General features: G+C 43.6%; 4 protein-coding genes across 8 annotated transcripts; 1 reads left to right on the top strand and 3 right to left on the bottom strand.

Annotated features, from left to right (window-relative positions):
- Nucleotides 1-36: 36 nt before the first annotated feature.
- Nucleotides 37-8,442, top strand: LOC6645772 (centrosomal protein of 135 kDa). 2 transcript variants are annotated; one of them, XM_002068442.3, is made up of 12 exons: nt 37-279; nt 365-491; nt 552-704; nt 763-2,155; nt 2,234-2,444; nt 2,505-2,620; nt 6,702-6,827; nt 7,020-7,173; nt 7,262-7,368; nt 7,440-7,707; nt 7,905-8,090; nt 8,151-8,442. In XM_002068442.3, exons 1-12 carry the CDS (start codon nt 106-108, stop codon nt 8,310-8,312), a joined length of 3,177 nt encoding a protein of 1,058 aa, XP_002068478.1. In that variant the 5' UTR covers nt 37-105; the 3' UTR covers nt 8,313-8,442. The 2 variants fall into 2 exon arrangements, with proteins under 2 accessions (XP_002068478.1, XP_015033228.1); XM_015177742.3 differs by having other exon boundaries at nt 7,244-7,368.
- Nucleotides 2,662-6,040, bottom strand: LOC6645773. Of its 2 annotated transcripts, none has more exons than XM_023177687.2 (4): nt 5,656-6,040; nt 4,225-4,658; nt 3,824-4,161; nt 2,662-3,768 (listed from the first exon to the last, which is right to left on the bottom strand). In XM_023177687.2, the coding sequence occupies exons 2-4, from the start codon at nt 4,653-4,655 to the stop codon at nt 2,957-2,959; spliced, it is 1,581 nt and encodes a 526-aa protein (XP_023033455.1). In that variant the 5' UTR covers nt 4,656-4,658; nt 5,656-6,040; the 3' UTR covers nt 2,662-2,956. The 2 variants fall into 2 exon arrangements, with proteins under 2 accessions (XP_023033455.1, XP_023033456.1); XM_023177688.2 differs by lacking the exon at nt 5,656-6,040 and having other exon boundaries at nt 2,662-2,755; nt 3,036-3,768; nt 4,225-4,708.
- LOC6645771 lies at nt 8,313-14,013 on the bottom strand. 3 transcript variants are annotated; one of them, XM_023177686.2, is made up of 4 exons: nt 13,935-14,013; nt 12,022-13,863; nt 8,761-11,436; nt 8,313-8,688 (listed from the first exon to the last, which is right to left on the bottom strand). In XM_023177686.2, exons 1-4 carry the CDS (start codon nt 13,969-13,971, stop codon nt 8,516-8,518), a joined length of 4,728 nt encoding a protein of 1,575 aa, XP_023033454.1. In that variant the 5' UTR covers nt 13,972-14,013; the 3' UTR covers nt 8,313-8,515. The 3 variants fall into 3 exon arrangements, with proteins under 3 accessions (XP_023033454.1, XP_023033453.1, XP_023033451.1); XM_023177685.2 differs by having other exon boundaries at nt 8,761-11,860; nt 12,155-13,863; XM_023177683.2 differs by having other exon boundaries at nt 8,761-13,863.
- Nucleotides 14,014-14,086: 73 nt separating this feature from the next.
- LOC111519037 lies at nt 14,087-17,869 on the bottom strand. Its single transcript, XM_023177682.2, has 6 exons — nt 17,463-17,869; nt 17,205-17,393; nt 16,796-17,134; nt 16,389-16,734; nt 15,193-16,156; nt 14,087-15,117 (listed from the first exon to the last, which is right to left on the bottom strand). Exons 2-6 carry the CDS (start codon nt 17,387-17,389, stop codon nt 14,291-14,293), a joined length of 2,661 nt encoding a protein of 886 aa, XP_023033450.1. The 5' UTR covers nt 17,390-17,393; nt 17,463-17,869; the 3' UTR covers nt 14,087-14,290.
- Between the last annotated feature and the right edge of the window lie 9 nt (nt 17,870-17,878).

Raw genomic sequence — 17,878 nt, 5'->3', positions numbered from 1 at the left:
ATCGATAAAAAACTATATCGTTGTTGTTTCCATCACTACTACTCGGCACAAGCGGGAATTTCAGGGCAGATTTTTTTGAAAATAATTAGTTATTAAGACCCGACAATGAACATTAACGATGGAGATTTCAAAGATTTGCGGGCCAAACTGGATGTTATGGGATTTAACCAGACGCTACCTGTTCTGGCAATCCCTTTGGTTCAAGCAATATTTGGAGATTTAATTAAGACCACAGAATGCCTAAGGGATACAAAAAAGCAAGTTGCCAGTCTCCTTGAGGTAAGGATTTTGTTGTGTTCTATGCTGCTGAATCAGGTCAAAGTGGTTGCTAAGCGATTTTTTGTGTTTGGGTTTATGTCCCTAGGAAAAGACCTGTTGGGAGCTGGGCATTGAACCCTACAAATGCGACAACTCACGATTGCTAGCAGAATGCAATCAACTTCACTTGCAGTTCATAAAGGAGCGAGAGGATTACGAACTGCGAATATGTGGTATGTGGCATTAAAAATGTAAATCCGTTGAAGATATTTAACACTCATTTACTCCTTCAGAGGCCGAAAGACGCATAAGAAACCTACAGACGGATAGGGAACACTTGCAGTGCCACAATGTGGAAATGCAGAATCAATTGGATGCGATGTTGTCCAAGCAAATGGTTACATCGGTTGGTGTCAAGCGAAACCCAGGACCAGCCCCACGCCATGGTCAGTAAAAAGCGTAAACTTCATAAACCATCGTCTATATTCATATGTATTTCTGCAGGCAAGAAACCCTTCATCAGCACTGTGCGCTCTGGCAACGTTTTGCCCACTGTTTTGGGATCAACGCCAAGGGAAAGCCTAAAGTGCACTAAATGCAATGCTGGCATCTTTCAAAAGACTACCACCACCAGCAAGGATGGCGGAATCACTGTGACCCAGACTAGCGGACAAGAAGAGATTGATAAGCTTCAAAACGATCTAACAGCAGCTGGCGAACAGTTGGAGTTCTACAAGCGGAAGGTAGAATCAAGAAATCGAGAGATACGACGACTGAATGACATGCTCTCTGGCGGACGTCCTCCCGCTGCTTTGGCCAAAGATTGCTGCTACAAAGAAGTGGGGGCCCTGTCCCAAGATATTGATCTATTGCAAAGAGAAAAGACTGAACTAATGATACAGATCCAGGAATGTCGTGACAAAATGCATGATGCCATGCAACGTGCTGTAAGTTCAGAGGAGGAGAAGCTACGACTGCAAAAACAAATGGGGGAGCTAAAAGAAGCCGCCCTGCAAGTGGAGCTGCAAGCCAATTCCGAAATAGAGGCTAGAGAGTTGCAACTAAAGCAATTGCAATTGGAATTGAAACAATCTGCATCTGGTGAACGACTTGCGGGTGGTGCTACTCTTCAGAATGATAAACGCAATCTAAATGAACGGCTCAATCTCCTCACACGCCGCGAAGAGGAACTGGACGCACTGAATGACAAGCAGAAGAAGAAACTCCATAAAATGCATGCCAAGATAACAGCCCTTCAAAAGGAACTCCGCGATCAGAATCAACATGTTGTACTTAACATTGATGAGGAGAAAATTCGGCTCAAGTCCGAACGAGATTTCTTTCAGAAGGAATATCTTCGTCTGATGAGCAAGTCTGGTTCGGATACGGAATTGGCCTTTTTGCATGCACAAATCAAGTCGAAAGATGAGGAACTTAAAGCATTGCGTGCCGAAATCTTTTCAGGAAAGCTACAAATGTCTCCACAAAAGAGTCAGCAATACGAGACAATTCCACCGCTGACTGGGCGTAGCTCGTCGAATGGCAATAGCAGTCGCAGTGATTGCGTCCAGGCCACCATTGGAAGAATAGAACGCGAACGTGATTGTGCCCGCTCGGAATTGGAACGTGTGCGCTGCGAACGGGACACATTAAGGGAGAAGCAATTGTGCTCGGTCCAACTGCATGCCGAGGAATTGCAATCGTTGCGCCATCGCAATGAAGAGCTGCAGGATCGTTTGCGCCGCCTGGAAAAGGATAATCGGGAATTGAATTCAGCCCGTGTGCCAACGGAAACCAACATAGTTCTGCTCAGAGAGGATATTGCGGAGTTAAAGCAACGTGTGGTGACCTTGCAAAATGAATTGCAGCAAGCGAAAACTGAAAACGCCCAAATCAGGTGAGTCGTCCAATCGGAATCAACCCTCTCTCTCTGCTGTCCACACTCATTGATTGAAACTGTCGTCTTCATTTATAGTTTGATAAACGAGCAAAATGAACGTCTGATAGCAGATTACCACAGCAAATTGATTATAGCCGAACGTCAACGACAAACGGCTGATGTGAGGGCCAGTTCCTTGGATTCGAGTCGGGAAACGAATCGAAATGAATTGACCCAATTGCGTAGCGAACTGGGAGCGTTGCGTAAAACGTTCATCTCACTGGAGCACGAGAAGGATTCGCTTCTGGTAGATATAAATGTCATTTTAACAAAACTAAGGGATTACTTTGCGGTCTTATCTGTGTAGATCCAATTGGACGCCAAAACCGAGCGATCCTACAAACTAGAATATGACCTCAAGGATTGCAGGGAGAAGAAGCTAACTCTGGAGAAGAAACTGCAAGAGCTGGAGGAGCAACTTCTGTAAGTAAATAATTTGAATTATTTGTTTATCCTAGATTACATTTGTTTTGTTTTTTTTTTTATTATTGATGTAATACATTCATGGCACAATCGATCTCTTTCAATCCAAGTTAACCAAATATTTCTAAAAACCACCTAAAAACAGAGAAACAAACAATTATTTATAGTACACAGACACACACACGCACACACACACACACAGTAGAGAGATGAAGTAGGTGGAAGCATGCTTTGGATATAGAACAGAAGAAATAATAATAGTTGGTTGGTTGATTGGTTGGTTGGTTGGTTGGTTTAGGCTCATGCGAGGAGGAGATACAGGATAGTAAAAAATATTCACCCGTTCAGTGGTATTAGGGGACTAAAATTTAATTCATTGAGGAATTTCGAGTTGTGTCGCTCGATAGTTAAATACCTCGCCAAACTGACGCTCGGTGCACTGCAATTGCTGCTGTGCCTGTTGCCGTTGCTTGTGCCGATGGTATCCGATGACTCGTTGCTATTGGTTGGCGTATATCCTGGTCGGCAAACGCATTTGGCTTTGGTGGCATAGGCCAGAATCGTTGAGGTACCATCGTTTTTGTATTTCCCCTGAGATTTAAGTGGCTCCAACCATTGGCCAGCACCGCATGGTCCGCGAGTGTATAGCTTATGGCACTGGCCATTTATGTCAACCATTCCCGGCGTCGATTCGCATATGTTCAGCTCCTGACCGCCGCCGATCCCGCCATGCCCACTCGATGAGCATTGCTGATCGAGATTAGTTAGGACGCCCGAACAGCCGCACATGCCATTGTAGGAAATGCCGTCCAACGATGGTCGGGCTGTGAAATCAAAGATCACCACCTGATGCAGCGAACAGGGCCCTTGGGAGCCAATCCTATAGCATGAGTCCTCCGCTGGGAAGTATAAGCGATTCTTCCCACAGAAATTTTGTACACATGATGTGCCGTTGACCAGGAATTCATTGGCTCCACAAGGACCGCGTGTATAGAGGCGATAGCAGATGCCATCTGTCCAAGGGACATAGCCCTCCTTGCACACACACTTGGCCCTGGGCAGCAGTTGCAGTGTGGTTGCAGCCGTCTCCTGGACCGACTCATCGGGTATGCGAAAGATGTGGCCAGGTGGACAGGGCCCGGGCGTGTCTAAAAGAAAAACAGCTTTTGGTATAGCTCAATTAAAGGTGCATTCTATGCCTACCCAGCTCAAAGCACATCTGTTGAGATGCATAGTAGTGCGGCAAATGGCGCTGACAGTCACAGCGGCCGCCCGGCAGAAAAATGTGACCCGGCGTCGAGCAAGGTCCTTTGGTATAATGCTCATAGCAAGAGTCCTCCGCTGGATAGTAATAGGTGGCCAATTCACCGGAATTCTCGCAGCGACATTCGGCCAAACCATCTGCATTTAGGGTTAGCAATTTACCCCGATTGCAAGGACCCTTGCTATACTGGGCATAGCACTTGTTGTCCCTGGGCCAATATAACATGCCCTCGTCACAGTTCAGGGGTGTTGTGCAGGAGCCCCAACGATTACCGGATCTGGATTGATACTCGATTAGTTTCCGATTTCATAACGTTTTTTCGTGATGCTTCTACTACTACCTTTTGTCCTGATCCGGCAGTGGTTTAAAGTACTCTTTCACCTCGCATGGTCCGCGCTGATACAGCTGATGGCACACATTGTCTGTTAGGGCACTCAAGGCACTGCCTGGTGGACATCTGCATTCGGCAGCTGGAACATCCTTGCGTTTTGCACTCACCGGTGTGGGACTCAATTCCATGGTATCCGGACACGGATAGCCCAATGTAAAGATCTTGAAACACTTCTTCAACGGTGTCCAATACAATAATTGCCAACCGCCAGCCATGCTGGCACATGGATTTTTGGCGGGATCACTCCATGGTGGCGGCACAATGCCCGCCGATACCTCATTGTGGCTGGGCAGAAGTAACAACAACAGGCAGGTCAAAATCGCAGAGCCCGCCTGCAGGGCCGCCCAACAGATAAGCAACTTCCGTCGCCTCATTCGCATTGCCTGGAAATGGAATGTAAATGAAAATGGACAACAAAAGACAACTACAACGACGACGACGATGATGATGATGATAACGATGAAAATGAAAATGGCAAAGCAATTGTATGCATTGCTTGCTTGGCTTTCACTATCATTTCGCCCTCCAGGGGAGGTCTCTCTGCCCGCTGTCGTCTCATTATTTTGAATGATTGATGATTTTTCTATTGTGCGAGATGATATTTATATATATTTATGATATAGCCCTTGGCTAGCGCTTAAAGCGGCTGCTGCTGCTGCGGCGGCGGTTCCAATTTAAATTAGCCAACCTGTTAGTGTTTCGGATTTTTTGGTTTTTCGATTGTTTTTGTTTTCTTTCTTTTCTCAATTTGGCGACTAAAAAACAAAACCCCAAAAACCAGTAAACGATTCGTGCGCTGTTAACCATGACCCAAATACCCATTTATCTTGACTTCTTTAAGCGCATTGACCACCACCAGAAATCTTCTGTGGCTGCTGAGCTAACTGGCTGACTGACTGACTGACTATCTGGCGGCTGCATAATCGAACTCAATGGCTTGACTTTATGTAAGAAGTGACGAAACCTGTAAGAGCAACAGACCCCAGCCGACAGACAGACAGACAGACAGAGGAGAGCGCGCAACCAAGCGCGGTTAGCTGTTGGAAAAACTTGCACTAGTTCCCCAGTTTTTCCGACACTTTGTTGCGGTAGGCCTGGCCTAAAACTGGGACTGCTGGGACTGGGTCTATAAATAATGCATTAGCCTAGCTCGCCACCTCCCCCCCCCCCTCTAAACCACACACAAAAGTTGCGTGGTCTTTAGTAGTTTTTTGTTTTGTCGTAACCAACAGACTGGTTTTCCTTTCCTTCTTCTGCTCCAACTTCATCTTCCATCTCCATCTTCTTATTTTTATTTGTTAGTTTTACTTTTATTCTTCTAGCTTGATCTCTGGCAAAAAGTAAGAACAATTATTTCCCATCTTTTGTGGGGTAGCGCACCTTTTTGCAGTTATCTCCTCTCCTCTTTGCTTGGTTTCGGTTATTTCCCCAAATTAATACGAATTGCGCGAATCACTATGAAATCACACGCGTCTTTTGGATATTTGATTGTGATTTGTTTTGATTTTGAAGTCCGCCCGCAATTCTTCTCTATCGCTCTCTGTGTGTGTGTGTGTGTTTGTTTATGCAGGGGATAGATCGAAGGCGGCGGTATCGAGAAACCGATCGAGCGGCCGACCGTTCGCTTAGACAGGTAACAGACATCTGAGCCCAATGGCCAAACTAAACCGGGCTTGGACTCGCGCTCTTAGCCCCAGACATGCTCTTCGTGTGTTGGTTGTTGGTGCTGCTGCTGCTGCTGCTGCTGCTAGCTGTGAGATTTTTTTCTGTTTTAAAAGTGCTATGAAGTTTACCCTTAAAAACACACACACACACTCACAGAGTCAATTCTTTGTAAGAAATAATACTGAGATTATCAAGACAATTAAGCAGTAGATTAAGATGCCTTAATCTTAATCAATTTTCAACTTTAGTTTCAAGAAATAACATTTTCTTAACATTCTAATTTATGAAATCCGAGAGCTCTAAAGTTCGTTTTACGTGTATAGTGTATTCCCAAGTCAACGAGCCGCAAGGTTGTTGGGTCTTTTTCATGCAGAGCTCTGGTAAATGTGTTAACCATCAAAAACGGCCAACCAAATGTCAGTCATTGCGTTTGACTTTAGCCTTTAAAGTTCTGCGAGGTGTCCGAGTGTATGAGAGGGGGTATTTGAACTTTGTTTAGCCTTAATGACTGACAACAAACAAACTGACGACGACTTTGACTTGGCTTTTGTTATGAGAGGCGACGCCTGTTCGTTCTTGAGCTTGCTCTAAGACGTGCCTGCCATGCTTAATATTTCTGGCCATACCAGAGACACCGAGAGAGAGAGAGAGAGAGAGAGAGAGAGAGAAAGAGGATAAAGAGAGATATATGGGTAGCTGGTTCTTGTTTGAAGTTTCATTCCCTTTTTGGATTTTCTCTTTCATCCCATCCATCCATCCAGCAAAGTGACCACCCGAAGTCGTCAACGTGATTCAGAATTGAATGAGACTTGCACTGAAAGCAAAACCCTGCGTCAACAATTGATGGCAATCAAAACGAGCCGTGATGAAGCCATCGCAGAGAATGGGTAAGAAAACAACAACAAAACAGAAACAAAAAAAAAAAGACATTAAGACACATGTTGGTTGGTGGTCATAGAACTACTTCCGCGCTTGCATAAGTTGTCTGCTCTCTGATCGTTAGTTTTTTTTTTTTGATTTTTGTATTGTTTTAATTAACATTAACTTTTGTTCATCATCATCATCATCACGATCTTCAGTCGTCTGTCGGACAAATTAAGCGATGCTCAGGTGGAGGTTAAGAAGTTAATTCAAAAACTCAAGGACTCGGATGATCAGGTGGCCTATATGAAAGAACAGTTACGCAAATATGTGCAGGAAGTGAAGAAGGCCGAGGAAATACTTATGCAAAAGGTAAGCCTAGACATTTAGTTAATAGTTTAGCTATTAAGTGCATGCGTATTCCGAACAACCTCGAATCTAGGTGTACTCTCTCTTAAAGGATAAGGAACGTGAGGATCTCTTGGATCATTACAAGAGTCTCTCTCACGTGCAGGTGGCCCTTGCGGGCAGCAAGCAAAATCTCGAATTCGAAGCAACCGAATTTAAGTAAGTTAACTTATCACAATCTGGCCAATTTGCATAATTTGTTAAATTACATTTATCCTTTTCATAAAAAGACAACAAATCTGTGAACTGGAATGCGAAGTTCGGACTCTTAACGATAAGCTACATTGCTGCCAGTGTGCACGGGATGAGGCGGAAGTCAAATTGACAGCTGCTCGAGCAACGGTACGCCGTTTGGAACAAGAATTGGAGAACGCCCACGATGATTTGAGAATACAGAAAGTTGATCTTGATGCTCGCAAAGAACTATGTGATAAACTGGATGTGGAGAAGGCAAAACTCAATGCCGAATTAAACGAGGTCCATGAAATACGCAAAAAGGTGAGCTTCAAAAGCTCCTCGTAGTTGTCAGCCTTTTAGCCTTACCTATGTATGTAGTTGCTGCTGGTGTGAAAGTGTAAATTAAGATCTCTTGTGTAGTCTAACTAACTAACTCTAACCAAAAACAAAAAAAAGCAAAAGTTTTCCATACATACTTCTAAGTAGTAAAAGTGTTGCAAACGAAAACCAATTCACAGCTGACTAAAGAATGCGAAAATCTTCGCTGGGAGCTCCAGCAGAGTGCTGCGGTTAATCAAATTACCACCGAGACGACGGATGAAATGATTGAACGTCTGCACAATGATCAGCAGCGTCAGGAAGATGCCGAACTAAAGGCAAAGAATGAAATGGAGCGTCTTCGGGAACTACATGAAGCGACACTGGTAAGCGCATATGTAACTTCTCTGAAAGTTATCTTATTTTGTTGTTTTCTCCATTTGTAGAAACAACTTCAGGTGGAGCGAGCACGTTGCAGTCAGCAGGAACTTTTGGCCAATCGGTTTGAGGAGCAAGCCCGGGAATTGCGTCAAAATTTAACTGAAGATCGTTTCCGTCAAGCACGTACAAGGGAAATAAGTCCTAGAGTGCCATCAAAAACGTTGTAGTATTGGCTTATGGTTCTTTTTTTTTTATCGTTCTCACTTTTTACATGTTTAACTCAAATTTATTGTATGTATTTATCTAGGTTTACACAAATCCTGATCAAATCTTAAAAAAAAAAAGAAACAGCGCGTACAATTTTATTGTTTTTAGCGAAAGTTAGAGAAAAGTAGTGTGAGACGGTCTAAATGGGTGTGTAAAAGAAGAGTTATCTGTCCGAGCGGATTGAAGCCAAATGATAATATGTCTCTAGCATACAGGGACAGCCTTGAAAGGGTGGTAAATTTTTCATAAAATCATCCTCCTCATCACATGTGACGTATTCATCCTCGCAATTGGAATCAATGCAAGTAACATCGGTATTGTTTGAGCTGCTTGAGCCTACGAAACAAAGGACGTTGTAACCTGTTTTTGGGACTGACAAAATAATTAAGAATTGGGCTAACAACTCACGGAATGTTTGCATGGCGTCTTCATCGTCGGCCGGTGATTCATTCAACTGAGCCAAATTCATTTTATCCAAGACTAAACCATTTTGATATGCTTTCTCCCAATCTATTGAGCTGCGCTGTCTCTCTGCGGGGCAAATCTCGTCATTCTGATCGTTAAACTTAACCGTCCGTGAACGTTTATCGGCAACCATTTTGTTGCTATTTATACAAGAATCCCTTGGCAAACCTTGGGCTCGCCTCAAATCAGCCATATCCTGATGTTGATGAGTTCTACTATGCCGTGTATATGCTGAAATGGGCATGGTTATAACGTCATCCTGAACAGAATTATGCATGGGATATTGCGAATATATATCCTCCTCCTGTAGATTATATGCCTCCTGTGCCTGCTGTTGGCAATACGATGTCGATGGCGCTTGAGAAATGAGAGCCATTTGCTGTCGACCATTGTAGTCATCATCACCATCATCATTATCAATGTAGCTACAACATGGCTCGTCCGTCTCCGATGGGAGAATGTCATCGTTGCTATCGATTGAGCGTTGCATAGCACTGCGACTGAAGGTGGTGCATCTTTCGCTATTCGCATTCTTCTCATAGGTTGACCCGCCGCACCATTCATACGAGTTGACATACGATTGTGGCATAGATCTTTGCATTGTATTGGTTGATGGTTCGCCAGACTGAAAGGAATTGTTTAATTGATCGCGTCTACTTCGATTCGAAGGAATTTGATCATTGGGATATCTGTTTGACCCTGGAACTGCGTGTCTACTTTGTAAATCTTCTCGATCATACTGTTGGCATATGATTTCTTCAGGGTCTGCAATTTGTCTGCCGAAATCATTACGAATTCTTCTTTCCAATTGTGGTCGAGTTGCTGCTCTTGGTTGTTCAGGATTCAGATCATGCTGGGTGGGCACTTGATGCACACCATGAACCGCCAACTGCCTTGACTTTGCTTGAGATTCCGCCTGTGAGTAGCTAGCTCTTTCTTTTCCATATTGTGAATAATTTCTAGAAGATGCTGGCTGTTGGTTCTGGGAAGATGCAGTGTGCAGTGGCTTTTGTCCTGGTCCATTCATATTATAGTAGGACATTGAAGCTCGTCGTTGTGGACCCTGCAGAAGAGATTGCTCTGGCCTACCCTGTTGTTGATTTGAATCCTTTGTTTGTTGGCCCTTAGGTAGTTGATGTGGCTTTTCGATTTGTTTACTTTGACGAGGAGATGCAGATGATTGTAGATTTCGTTTTCGCGGTGTAGAACTACCAGACTTGTCCCCCGAGACATTTTTAGGAGTAGGGGGACCGTTAGTTGTCTGAGCTCTTACCTCATTTTGTGGCATTTCCTGTAGCTCTGTTTGAGTAAGTCTCTCGTGTCTGTCCCTTGTCAGTAGATCGGTCTGTGTAAGCCTTTCGTGTCTTTCATTTGGTTCCGTTTGTGTACGTCTCTCTTCTCTGTTGGCCTCCAACAATTCGGTCTGAGTGGGCCTCTCTTCACGACTGAGAATTTCGGTTTGTGTGAGTCTCTCTTCTAGCTTTTTCGGTATTGCTGGTGTTATTGTTCCGGACAGGCGACCATCCTGTTGAGGATAAGGTGAATCTAACTCCAATATTGATGGTTTTTTATGCAATGTCTGTGTTCCTTGTGTGGAGGAGAATTCACGCTTTTTGGTGCTAGTTTGTGATATCTTCGCATCTGGACCAATGTCCGTTGTTATATAACGAACACACTCCTTGTTGAATCGCTGAGTTTCCCTTCGCAGGTAGGAGCCACCCTCTTGTTCAGGCCGTTTAATGGATACGCTACGTTGGGACCAGGTACGGCATATCGATGTGGTACTCGCAACTTCTCCCGTGGCCAATTCCATTCTTTTTTCGGGTATCCCACTAATCGGCTTCGATGCGAGCGAAAGACGATGTCCTCCTTCAATGCCCCAACGTCCATCGTTAGGATCGGTCTTGGTTTGCGCCATCGGCTGGCGATTGTAGTTCGTTTGTGGTTGATTCCCAGAATCGGAATACCGTTCCAAGCCCGAATCAGAGTCCTTATCTCGAGAATGTTCGAAAACTGGCCGTTGCCGTTGCATTTGACGACCATCATCATAGGAATCCCGCATGTTCTGAGAATAATCTGGTCGGGAAGGAGATGTCCCTTCTCTCATCGACTCATTAGATGTGTTGTCTCTTAACCTTCGACTAGGCTGATCGTCGTGTTTATCTCTCAATGCATCAGGCGAAGATTCTTTTATGGGAGATTTATAGGCAGCAGATGTGGTAGCTCCTTGTGGATGATTCTCGATAAATTTTGTCGATTCCTCCTTCCCCTCATCTAGCGATCGTATTTCATTCTGATCTGTGCCTATTTTTGGTTCAATGGCTTCTTTCTCCTTTTTCCCATTACTTTGATCGTCTGGAAGTCGTTGACTTTGATCTACTTGATTTTCTTTAGGCACTACTTCGTTTCTTGATCTTTCACCTGCCAAATCCTCTGCTGCTTGATATTCCTGATTTGCGGCACTAGGAATAGGAGATGGAACCCGTTTAGTGCGTTGGGAAGAGTCTGATTCTGAATGAGCGTTATAAGTTTTATCAATTGATTGTCGATATTCCTGATTTGGGGCAGAAGGAAAGGGAATCCTTTTGGTCTGTTTAGCAGAGTCCGATTCTGATTGAACTTTGGAAGTTTTATCAATCGATTGTCGATACTCGTGTTGTCCTTTAGGAGGTGGAAGCCTCTTAGTTCTTTCAGCAGAGTCCGATTCTGATTGAACTTTCGAAGTTTTATCAATTGAATGTCTATATTCTTGTTTAGGGGCAGAAGGAGGGGGAATCCTTTTGGCCCGTTGGGCAGACTCCGATTCTGATTGAACTTTCGATGTTTTGTCAATTGATTGTCGATACTCCTGTTTTCCTGTAGGAGATGAAAGCCTCTTAGTTCTTTCAGCAGAGTCCGATTCTGATTGAACTTTCGAAGTTTTATCAATTGATTGTCTATATTCCTGTTTTGGGGTAGAAGGAGAGGTAATCCTTTTGGACCGTTGGGCAGAGTCCGATTCTGACTGAAATTTAGAAGTTTTATCAATCGATTGTCGGTACTCCTGTTTTCCTGTAGGAGATGGAAGCCTCTTAGTCCTTTGGGCAGAGTCCGATTCTGATTGAACTTTCGAAGTTTTATCAATTGAATGTCTATATTCTTGTTTAGGGGCAGAAGGAGGGGGAATCCTTTTGGTCTGTTTAGCAGAGTCCGATTCTGATTGAACTTTGGAAGTTTTATCAATCCATTGTCGATTCTCCGGTTTTGGGGTAGAAGGAGAGGTAATCCTTTTGGACCGTTGGGCAGAGTCCGATTCTGACTGAAATTTAGAAGTTTTATCAATCGATTGTCGGTACTCCTGTTTTGGGGCACTGGGAATAGAAGGTGTAACATCCTTGGTCCGTTGGGCAGAGTCTGAAGTTTTATCATCCATTTTTTTGTAGCCAGCTTGATGTGGTTGGTAGGCTAGTCTTCTTGTACTTAGTGGCAGCTTCGAGGACTTCGACGAGTCTCGACTAGAGTTACTTTCATTCGATTGCGTTTGGGGCTTAGCTTTGGTTGGGCCATATGTACGAATAGTGGGCGTGGGACTCTTTCCCTGAATTTTCGTATATGTAGGAGTAGACTCGACATTAGGACTATCCAGCGGGGAACTACTTTCCAACGATTTATTATGGTCTTTCTCGTACACGGTCATGTATTTATTGTACGTGCCTGTTTTCTTCTTATTGGTTGCCGCATCCTTACCATCTGGAGGTGTCTTTGCTGGCACATAGTCTTTGATATGCATCTGCTCATTGTCAGATCTTTTGGACATTTTATGATCCGCCGCTGGTGACTGCTTACGTAGGGTTACCTTCGTAATCTTCTCATAATTTTGCACTTTATAGTGGGCCAGAGAGGAGGAATCGCTAACGCCAGCCTCTTTCAATTTGTTTTTTAAGTGGTAATCGAATCTTCCTTTACCTGCAGAAGGACTTCTGCTCACACTGCGTGATCGTGGAGAAGTAGCCCTGGTCGAGCCTCTGGTTGTTGTTGTCCTGGAACTTCTATCATGGGATGCTGATCTTGAGTCTAACATATTTCTACACCAATGCCGACAAAAGTCTTCGGTATTCAAATCAGTTACACGCCTCGAATAATTCGGATGTGGTGATGAACACATATAATAGGGTTGGACATTCGGATAATGCTGAGGAGCTGCTACTACTGCTGCTGCTGGTGCTAGTGGTGATTGGTGGTGATAGGGCGATTCACCCGTGGAATATCGAAACGATACGGGAGAACTGCTACCTGCTGTCTGTCCCTGCTGGCACTTGCAACAACAGCATCTATTTGTCCCATGATAATGTGAAGGTGAAGTTAAAGGTGATGAAATAGGAAGCACTAGATGTGGACTTATCCCTGATTGACTATAATCATCCTGATAGACCGAACAGTGACTAAAGGTGCAGCCACCACTAATCCGCTCCCGACTGACTTCATCTGAATCAATGTCCGTTGCATCCGTTGTTTCCATCGTGTCTATCATTTCCTTCTCCTCCTTCGACAATGGCTTCACACCCAGTGTACGAAAACGTGGTTTCGATGGTACCTCTGGTCGTGGCGTTGCGCCAGGAATATTCAACGAAAATATCGGATCTGTATACTGCAACTGGGCTTCATCGATGGTCGTATTATTATCAGTATTATTATTTCGCGTGGCGTTTAAATTCTGTCTGCAAATTTGATTAAACTGCTGCCTCTGCTGCTGAATGGACGCCCTGATGGCGTTGGGGCCGCCGGCGGCAGCGGCTTTGACTTCCGGACGGAGAAAATAATCACGAAAGTATTTCAATCGTCCAATTTCATTCTCAATTTGCCTATTCAACGAATCTACTTGGTCGCGTGTCGCCATTATTCTGGTATCACTCAAAGACGATGACTTCTTGGGTTCAAGTGAATGTCCCGACTCTCGATTGTCGCGCCGGTAAAGTTCTCGCACCTGGGTTTGCGTGTTCTTGATCAACATGTGACTGTTACTTTCTATTGAGATGCGCTGCTGCCGCTCCAACACAATACTGCGACCTAATATGTAAGAGGGAGAAAGAGATAGAGAGAATAGATCGCACACAAAGAAACTTTTCCCATTGTCCTACCACCATCCTTGGTCATATATCTGTTATGCTTATCCATAGACACGTTATAAAAGATCAAAAAAACAAAATGAAGAACTTCATAACAAGAATTATATGTAAATACAAATATACATATATATATATATATACATATATATATAGGTAGAAATCTCAAATAATTTTTTTTTTAAAGTAAATTTCAGAGATTCTAAAATCGCAGGCATTTCCCAAAATTGATGATTGCTTTGATGCATCTCTCCAGGTGGCGGGGATTGGCGGTGAATTGATTGAAAATGGCAAACACAACAGCCAAAAAACAAAAGGGGGGTGGGGAGAAAGGGTGGTAACCAACCCTTTTGCGGATGTGATGTGGACACTCACTGGACCATAGATAGTAGGCAAAAACTTTTGCATCGTCTCTTTGGCTGTTGCCTTGTGGGCATACTTATTGCACATATTGATTTGCAACGCTTTCTCAAATCCAATTTCGTTTTAACATAATTGTCAGCAAACTCGAATCCGGAAGTCGTCTTCAGTCGTCGCCTCTGATAGGCATTTATTTTTTGCAGTGGCTCGGGATGTTCCAAGCGCACAGGTAGCTGCTGCTGCTGCTGCTCCTCCTCCTCCTGATCTTGCTGCTCCTGTTGCTGTTGCTGGCAGTCGACCATTAGTTGCTCGATATTATGAGCCATCATTGTGACACTTTCTGGCATTGGCATTGGCAGTGGAGTTGGAGTCGTCTTCTTGAGTTTACATCGTTTCAGTCTTACACACACAGGTCGAACGCATTCCCTCTCATTGTAATTCCTAATGACTTCCACATATTGCTCCAGTTGCTTGATATCGTGAAGTCTTTGTTTAATTTGAGCTCTATAATGCATCGCTTTCTGTATGGCCTCGCGTCTTAAATGGCGATTATAGTGATTTTGACCATTATCCTCGCGACGTTGTCGCATCTCCTGCCGTTGCCGGCTAAGTAATTCATTATAGAAGCGCACATCCTCCTTGCCCACTTTGGAGAACTCACGACGTTTGAATGAATATGACCGCATGGTGGCTTCCAGTTTGTCATTGTCAATGGAACTGATTGTATCGGTGGATGTACGACTGCGTTGAAAATGCGGACTGGCAACTGAACTATGTATAGAGGCGGGTGGAGTAGGCAAAACTTTGGCAAACATTCGGTCACCAGCCAACAAGTGATCTATATAGATAGGGTATAGCAACGACGATGATATTAGTAAATTCCCTTCACCAAAGTAAAAATAATGTTTATTACCTTTACATGCTTGCCATTTCAGACGTTCGGTCGATGAGGCGGCAGGAGAAGAGTATTTTTTGATTGCAGGCTTCTTTTTCTTTGAGGTGAAGATGAATGAGTTATTATTATTATTATTGGTAATTATGGCTTCCGTATGTTGAGTACTAAATGTGACCTGTTTATGACTAGATGAACCATTCCTGCCGCTCCTAATGCTACTGCTTGGAGTGCTCGAGGACAATGGCGTTTGGGTCGAATATAGTAGGTGTTGCTGTTGCTGTGTGGTTGATTGTGTTGTTGGCGCAGAATCACCCGTATAGAGTATAGAAGTGGATATGTCATTGGGTTCTAAATCCATTTCAGTCTGCAGCATTTCTTCTTCCTCCTCTGCCGGCTCTTGCAGCGGCTCCTCCTCGTCCTCTTCCACAACCGTTTGTACACTTTGATCAATGAGATGGGGAACAAGTGGGCAGGTTGTGGAGTTGGTCGTTGTTGTTACCATATGCAGACTATCTTCTCGACAACTATATATATTAACTATGCGGGGCAGTGTATAGTGTATGGCAGGAGATGGTGAAGGCGCTGGAACTGGAGGCGGTGCTCCGCTAGTGGCCCGCTGATATGTACGCAAATTGCTGGGATAGATACGAGTAATAGGCACATAGTCATCCTCTATTGATGTGACAGCTGTTCCTCCCACTCCTCCACCTGATCCTGTTCCAGTTGCAGCATCCACATGTGTAGGCACATTGAAATCCACTTCAAACATTTCCACATCATCATCATCGGAATCCGAAATATCTACAATTTCCATAGAGCTATCGATACCCTTAAACAGAAGAGTGGCTCGCTTGCAGGGTTCCATTTGACGGCATTTCTGAATGATCTTTTGTAAAAATGCGGGCGGAGTTACGTTGGCACTTTGTGCCGTTGAGCTGAAGTATGGCACTAGACTATCATCCTCATCATCTGAACAGAGAATCTGCAAGAGAATCACAATGTTAATAAAACGGTATCAAGGAGGAGGGAAAATTCCCAAAATTCAATTCGGGCAACTCAGTTTGATTTTTGTAGTCATTTCTGGGCACTAAAGAGGCGACTAACTGCCTCTTAAATGCGCCCAATCAGACCTTTTACTAAGACATCATGGTATATATATATATATATATAGTTTCTAATGAATCGACTGCATCGAATTAAAATCTCTAACTAACCACTTCAGTGTCCTGCTGCATGCGATTGTCCCTCTTGCTGGCCATATGCAAATGGGTGCAGGTAATCTTCCTCAAATACATTAAAATACATCGAGTAGCCGTCCTTCTCTCTGTGTACCGGGGCAAATATTTGGCATACATTGTATTTAGAATCAATGTTTTTGCTGGCCGCATAAATTTCTCAGCAAAGTCCATAATCTCCTCACGCTTGCCTTCATTACGTTCTAGACATTGCCAATAGTAGAATATGACAACATATTCAATATAAAGCTTATCTGGCAGTTCCGCTTGAATAATCACATTAGAGTTAGTGGCCAGCGGTTTGGTCCATTGCGGGAATAAATGGCTAAAGGGAAAAAACCATTTAAGTGTGTAAAGTGTCTTGTCAAGCCTTTGGTCTATTGTACCTGTATAATGTTGTCATTATTTTCACCCGATTAAAAAGCGAGGGAATAGCCACAAAAGTCCTTAACAGATGTTCCTTGCTTTTAGGCACATACGATTTCAAGGCCAGATTGATACGATCTATAATCAATTCCTCACGCTCCACTTGTGATTGGGCGGCACACAGTTCACTGGATATATAGTAGGCCACAATATTAGACATACGATGGCAATAGATTCGATCTTGATGCATGCACCGACTTATCGAGTGTATAATTTCAGTCTGTCCGCTTAACATTCTGGCCAGCTTGCGGCTTCTCTGCGGGCATTGCTTCGAAATCTCAAATGAGATGCGCACGGATCTGCAGATGATAAGACATTGGCAATGACATTGCTCGACATACACATGTATATTTGTGTGTGTGTACTTACTGCTCATATTGCATTAGCAATCGTCGCATCCGCTCCTGGAAGCCATCATCATTGAGGGATGCTATCACATCGAAAGTGATCCTTCTCAATTTCTCATTTAATTCCACAAATTCGGATTCGAGTTCAGAGTCATCGTCCACTTGGGCCACCATGCTGGCTGTATCGGTGTCACATTCAGAGATCATTATTCTGGAAAGGAGACAGTGAAAAGAATAATAATAATACGGGACTTTCACTGCGACATAACGGACTACTTACTTGGATTTCTTCTCCTTTTTTAGGCTTTAAATTTAGCTAGTCCCAACACTAATGCGCAACACATTTGATTGCGTTCGAAACATATTATTTTATTTGTTTTTTTTCCCCCTTCTTGTAGATTGCAATATAGAAATTGTTTATACACTATGAAATCCGTTTTTTTTCTTATATTTTCTTTTTTTTTTGTGTAAGAGCAAGAGAAAAGCGCGTTAAGGTTTATGCGTCAGCCTGTTTGCAATGTGCTTGGTCGGGTTCAAAATCATCATTCAAAGAATGCACTTTTATTATAAAAAACACACTAACTAAATGTATTTCGACGGCGTCGAAGAAACTGCTTAAACGCTTTTAAAGGTGCGCCAGCACAAAAGAAATCAAAGTGATAATTTATCAAATTCGTCATTACAATTTATAAATAT

Source organism: Drosophila willistoni, assembly GCF_018902025.1.
Source record: "Drosophila willistoni isolate 14030-0811.24 chromosome XR unlocalized genomic scaffold, UCI_dwil_1.1 Seg8, whole genome shotgun sequence".
Taxonomy (NCBI): Eukaryota; Metazoa; Arthropoda; class Insecta; order Diptera; family Drosophilidae; genus Drosophila; species Drosophila willistoni.
Note: the sequence above shows the minus strand (reverse complement) of the source record. Positions and strands in the feature narration are given on the sequence as shown.

Bases quoted from the DNA above. Each gene is read 5' to 3' on its own strand.
- LOC6645772 (XM_015177742.3), top strand. From the start codon at position 106: ATGAACATTAACGATGGAGATTTCAAAGATTTGCGGGCCAAACTGGAT. The intron at 2,621-6,701 runs GTAAGTAAATAA...CCATCCATCCAG, and splicing joins GAGCTGGAGGAGCAACTTCT to CAAAGTGACCACCCGAAGTC. The intron at 7,174-7,243 runs GTAAGCCTAGAC...CCTCGAATCTAG, and splicing joins AGGAAATACTTATGCAAAAG to GTGTACTCTCTCTTAAAGGA.
- LOC6645771 (XM_023177683.2), bottom strand. From the start codon at position 13,971: ATGGATAAGCATAACAGATATATGACCAAGGATGGTG. The intron at 13,864-13,934 runs GTAGGACAATGG...CTTACATATTAG, and splicing joins ATATATGACCAAGGATGGTG to GTCGCAGTATTGTGTTGGAG. The intron at 8,689-8,760 runs GTGAGTTGTTAG...TTTGTTTCGTAG, and splicing joins AGACGCCATGCAAACATTCC to GCTCAAGCAGCTCAAACAAT.
- LOC111519037 (XM_023177682.2), bottom strand. From the start codon at position 17,389: ATGATCTCTGAATGTGACACCGATACAGCCAGCATGGTGGCCCAAGTG. The intron at 16,157-16,388 runs GTTAGTTAGAGA...ATTCTCTTGCAG, and splicing joins TGCAGCAGGACACTGAAGTG to ATTCTCTGTTCAGATGATGA. The intron at 15,118-15,192 runs GTAATAAACATT...CTATCTATATAG, and splicing joins GAAATGGCAAGCATGTAAAG to ATCACTTGTTGGCTGGTGAC.
- LOC6645773 (XM_023177687.2), bottom strand. From the start codon at position 4,655: ATGCGAATGAGGCGACGGAAGTTGCTTATCTGTTGGGCGGCCCTGCAG. The intron at 4,162-4,224 runs GTAGTAGTAGAA...GTATCAATCCAG, and splicing joins CTGCCGGATCAGGACAAAAG to ATCCGGTAATCGTTGGGGCT. The intron at 3,769-3,823 runs GTAGGCATAGAA...TTTTTCTTTTAG, and splicing joins ACAGATGTGCTTTGAGCTGG to ACACGCCCGGGCCCTGTCCA.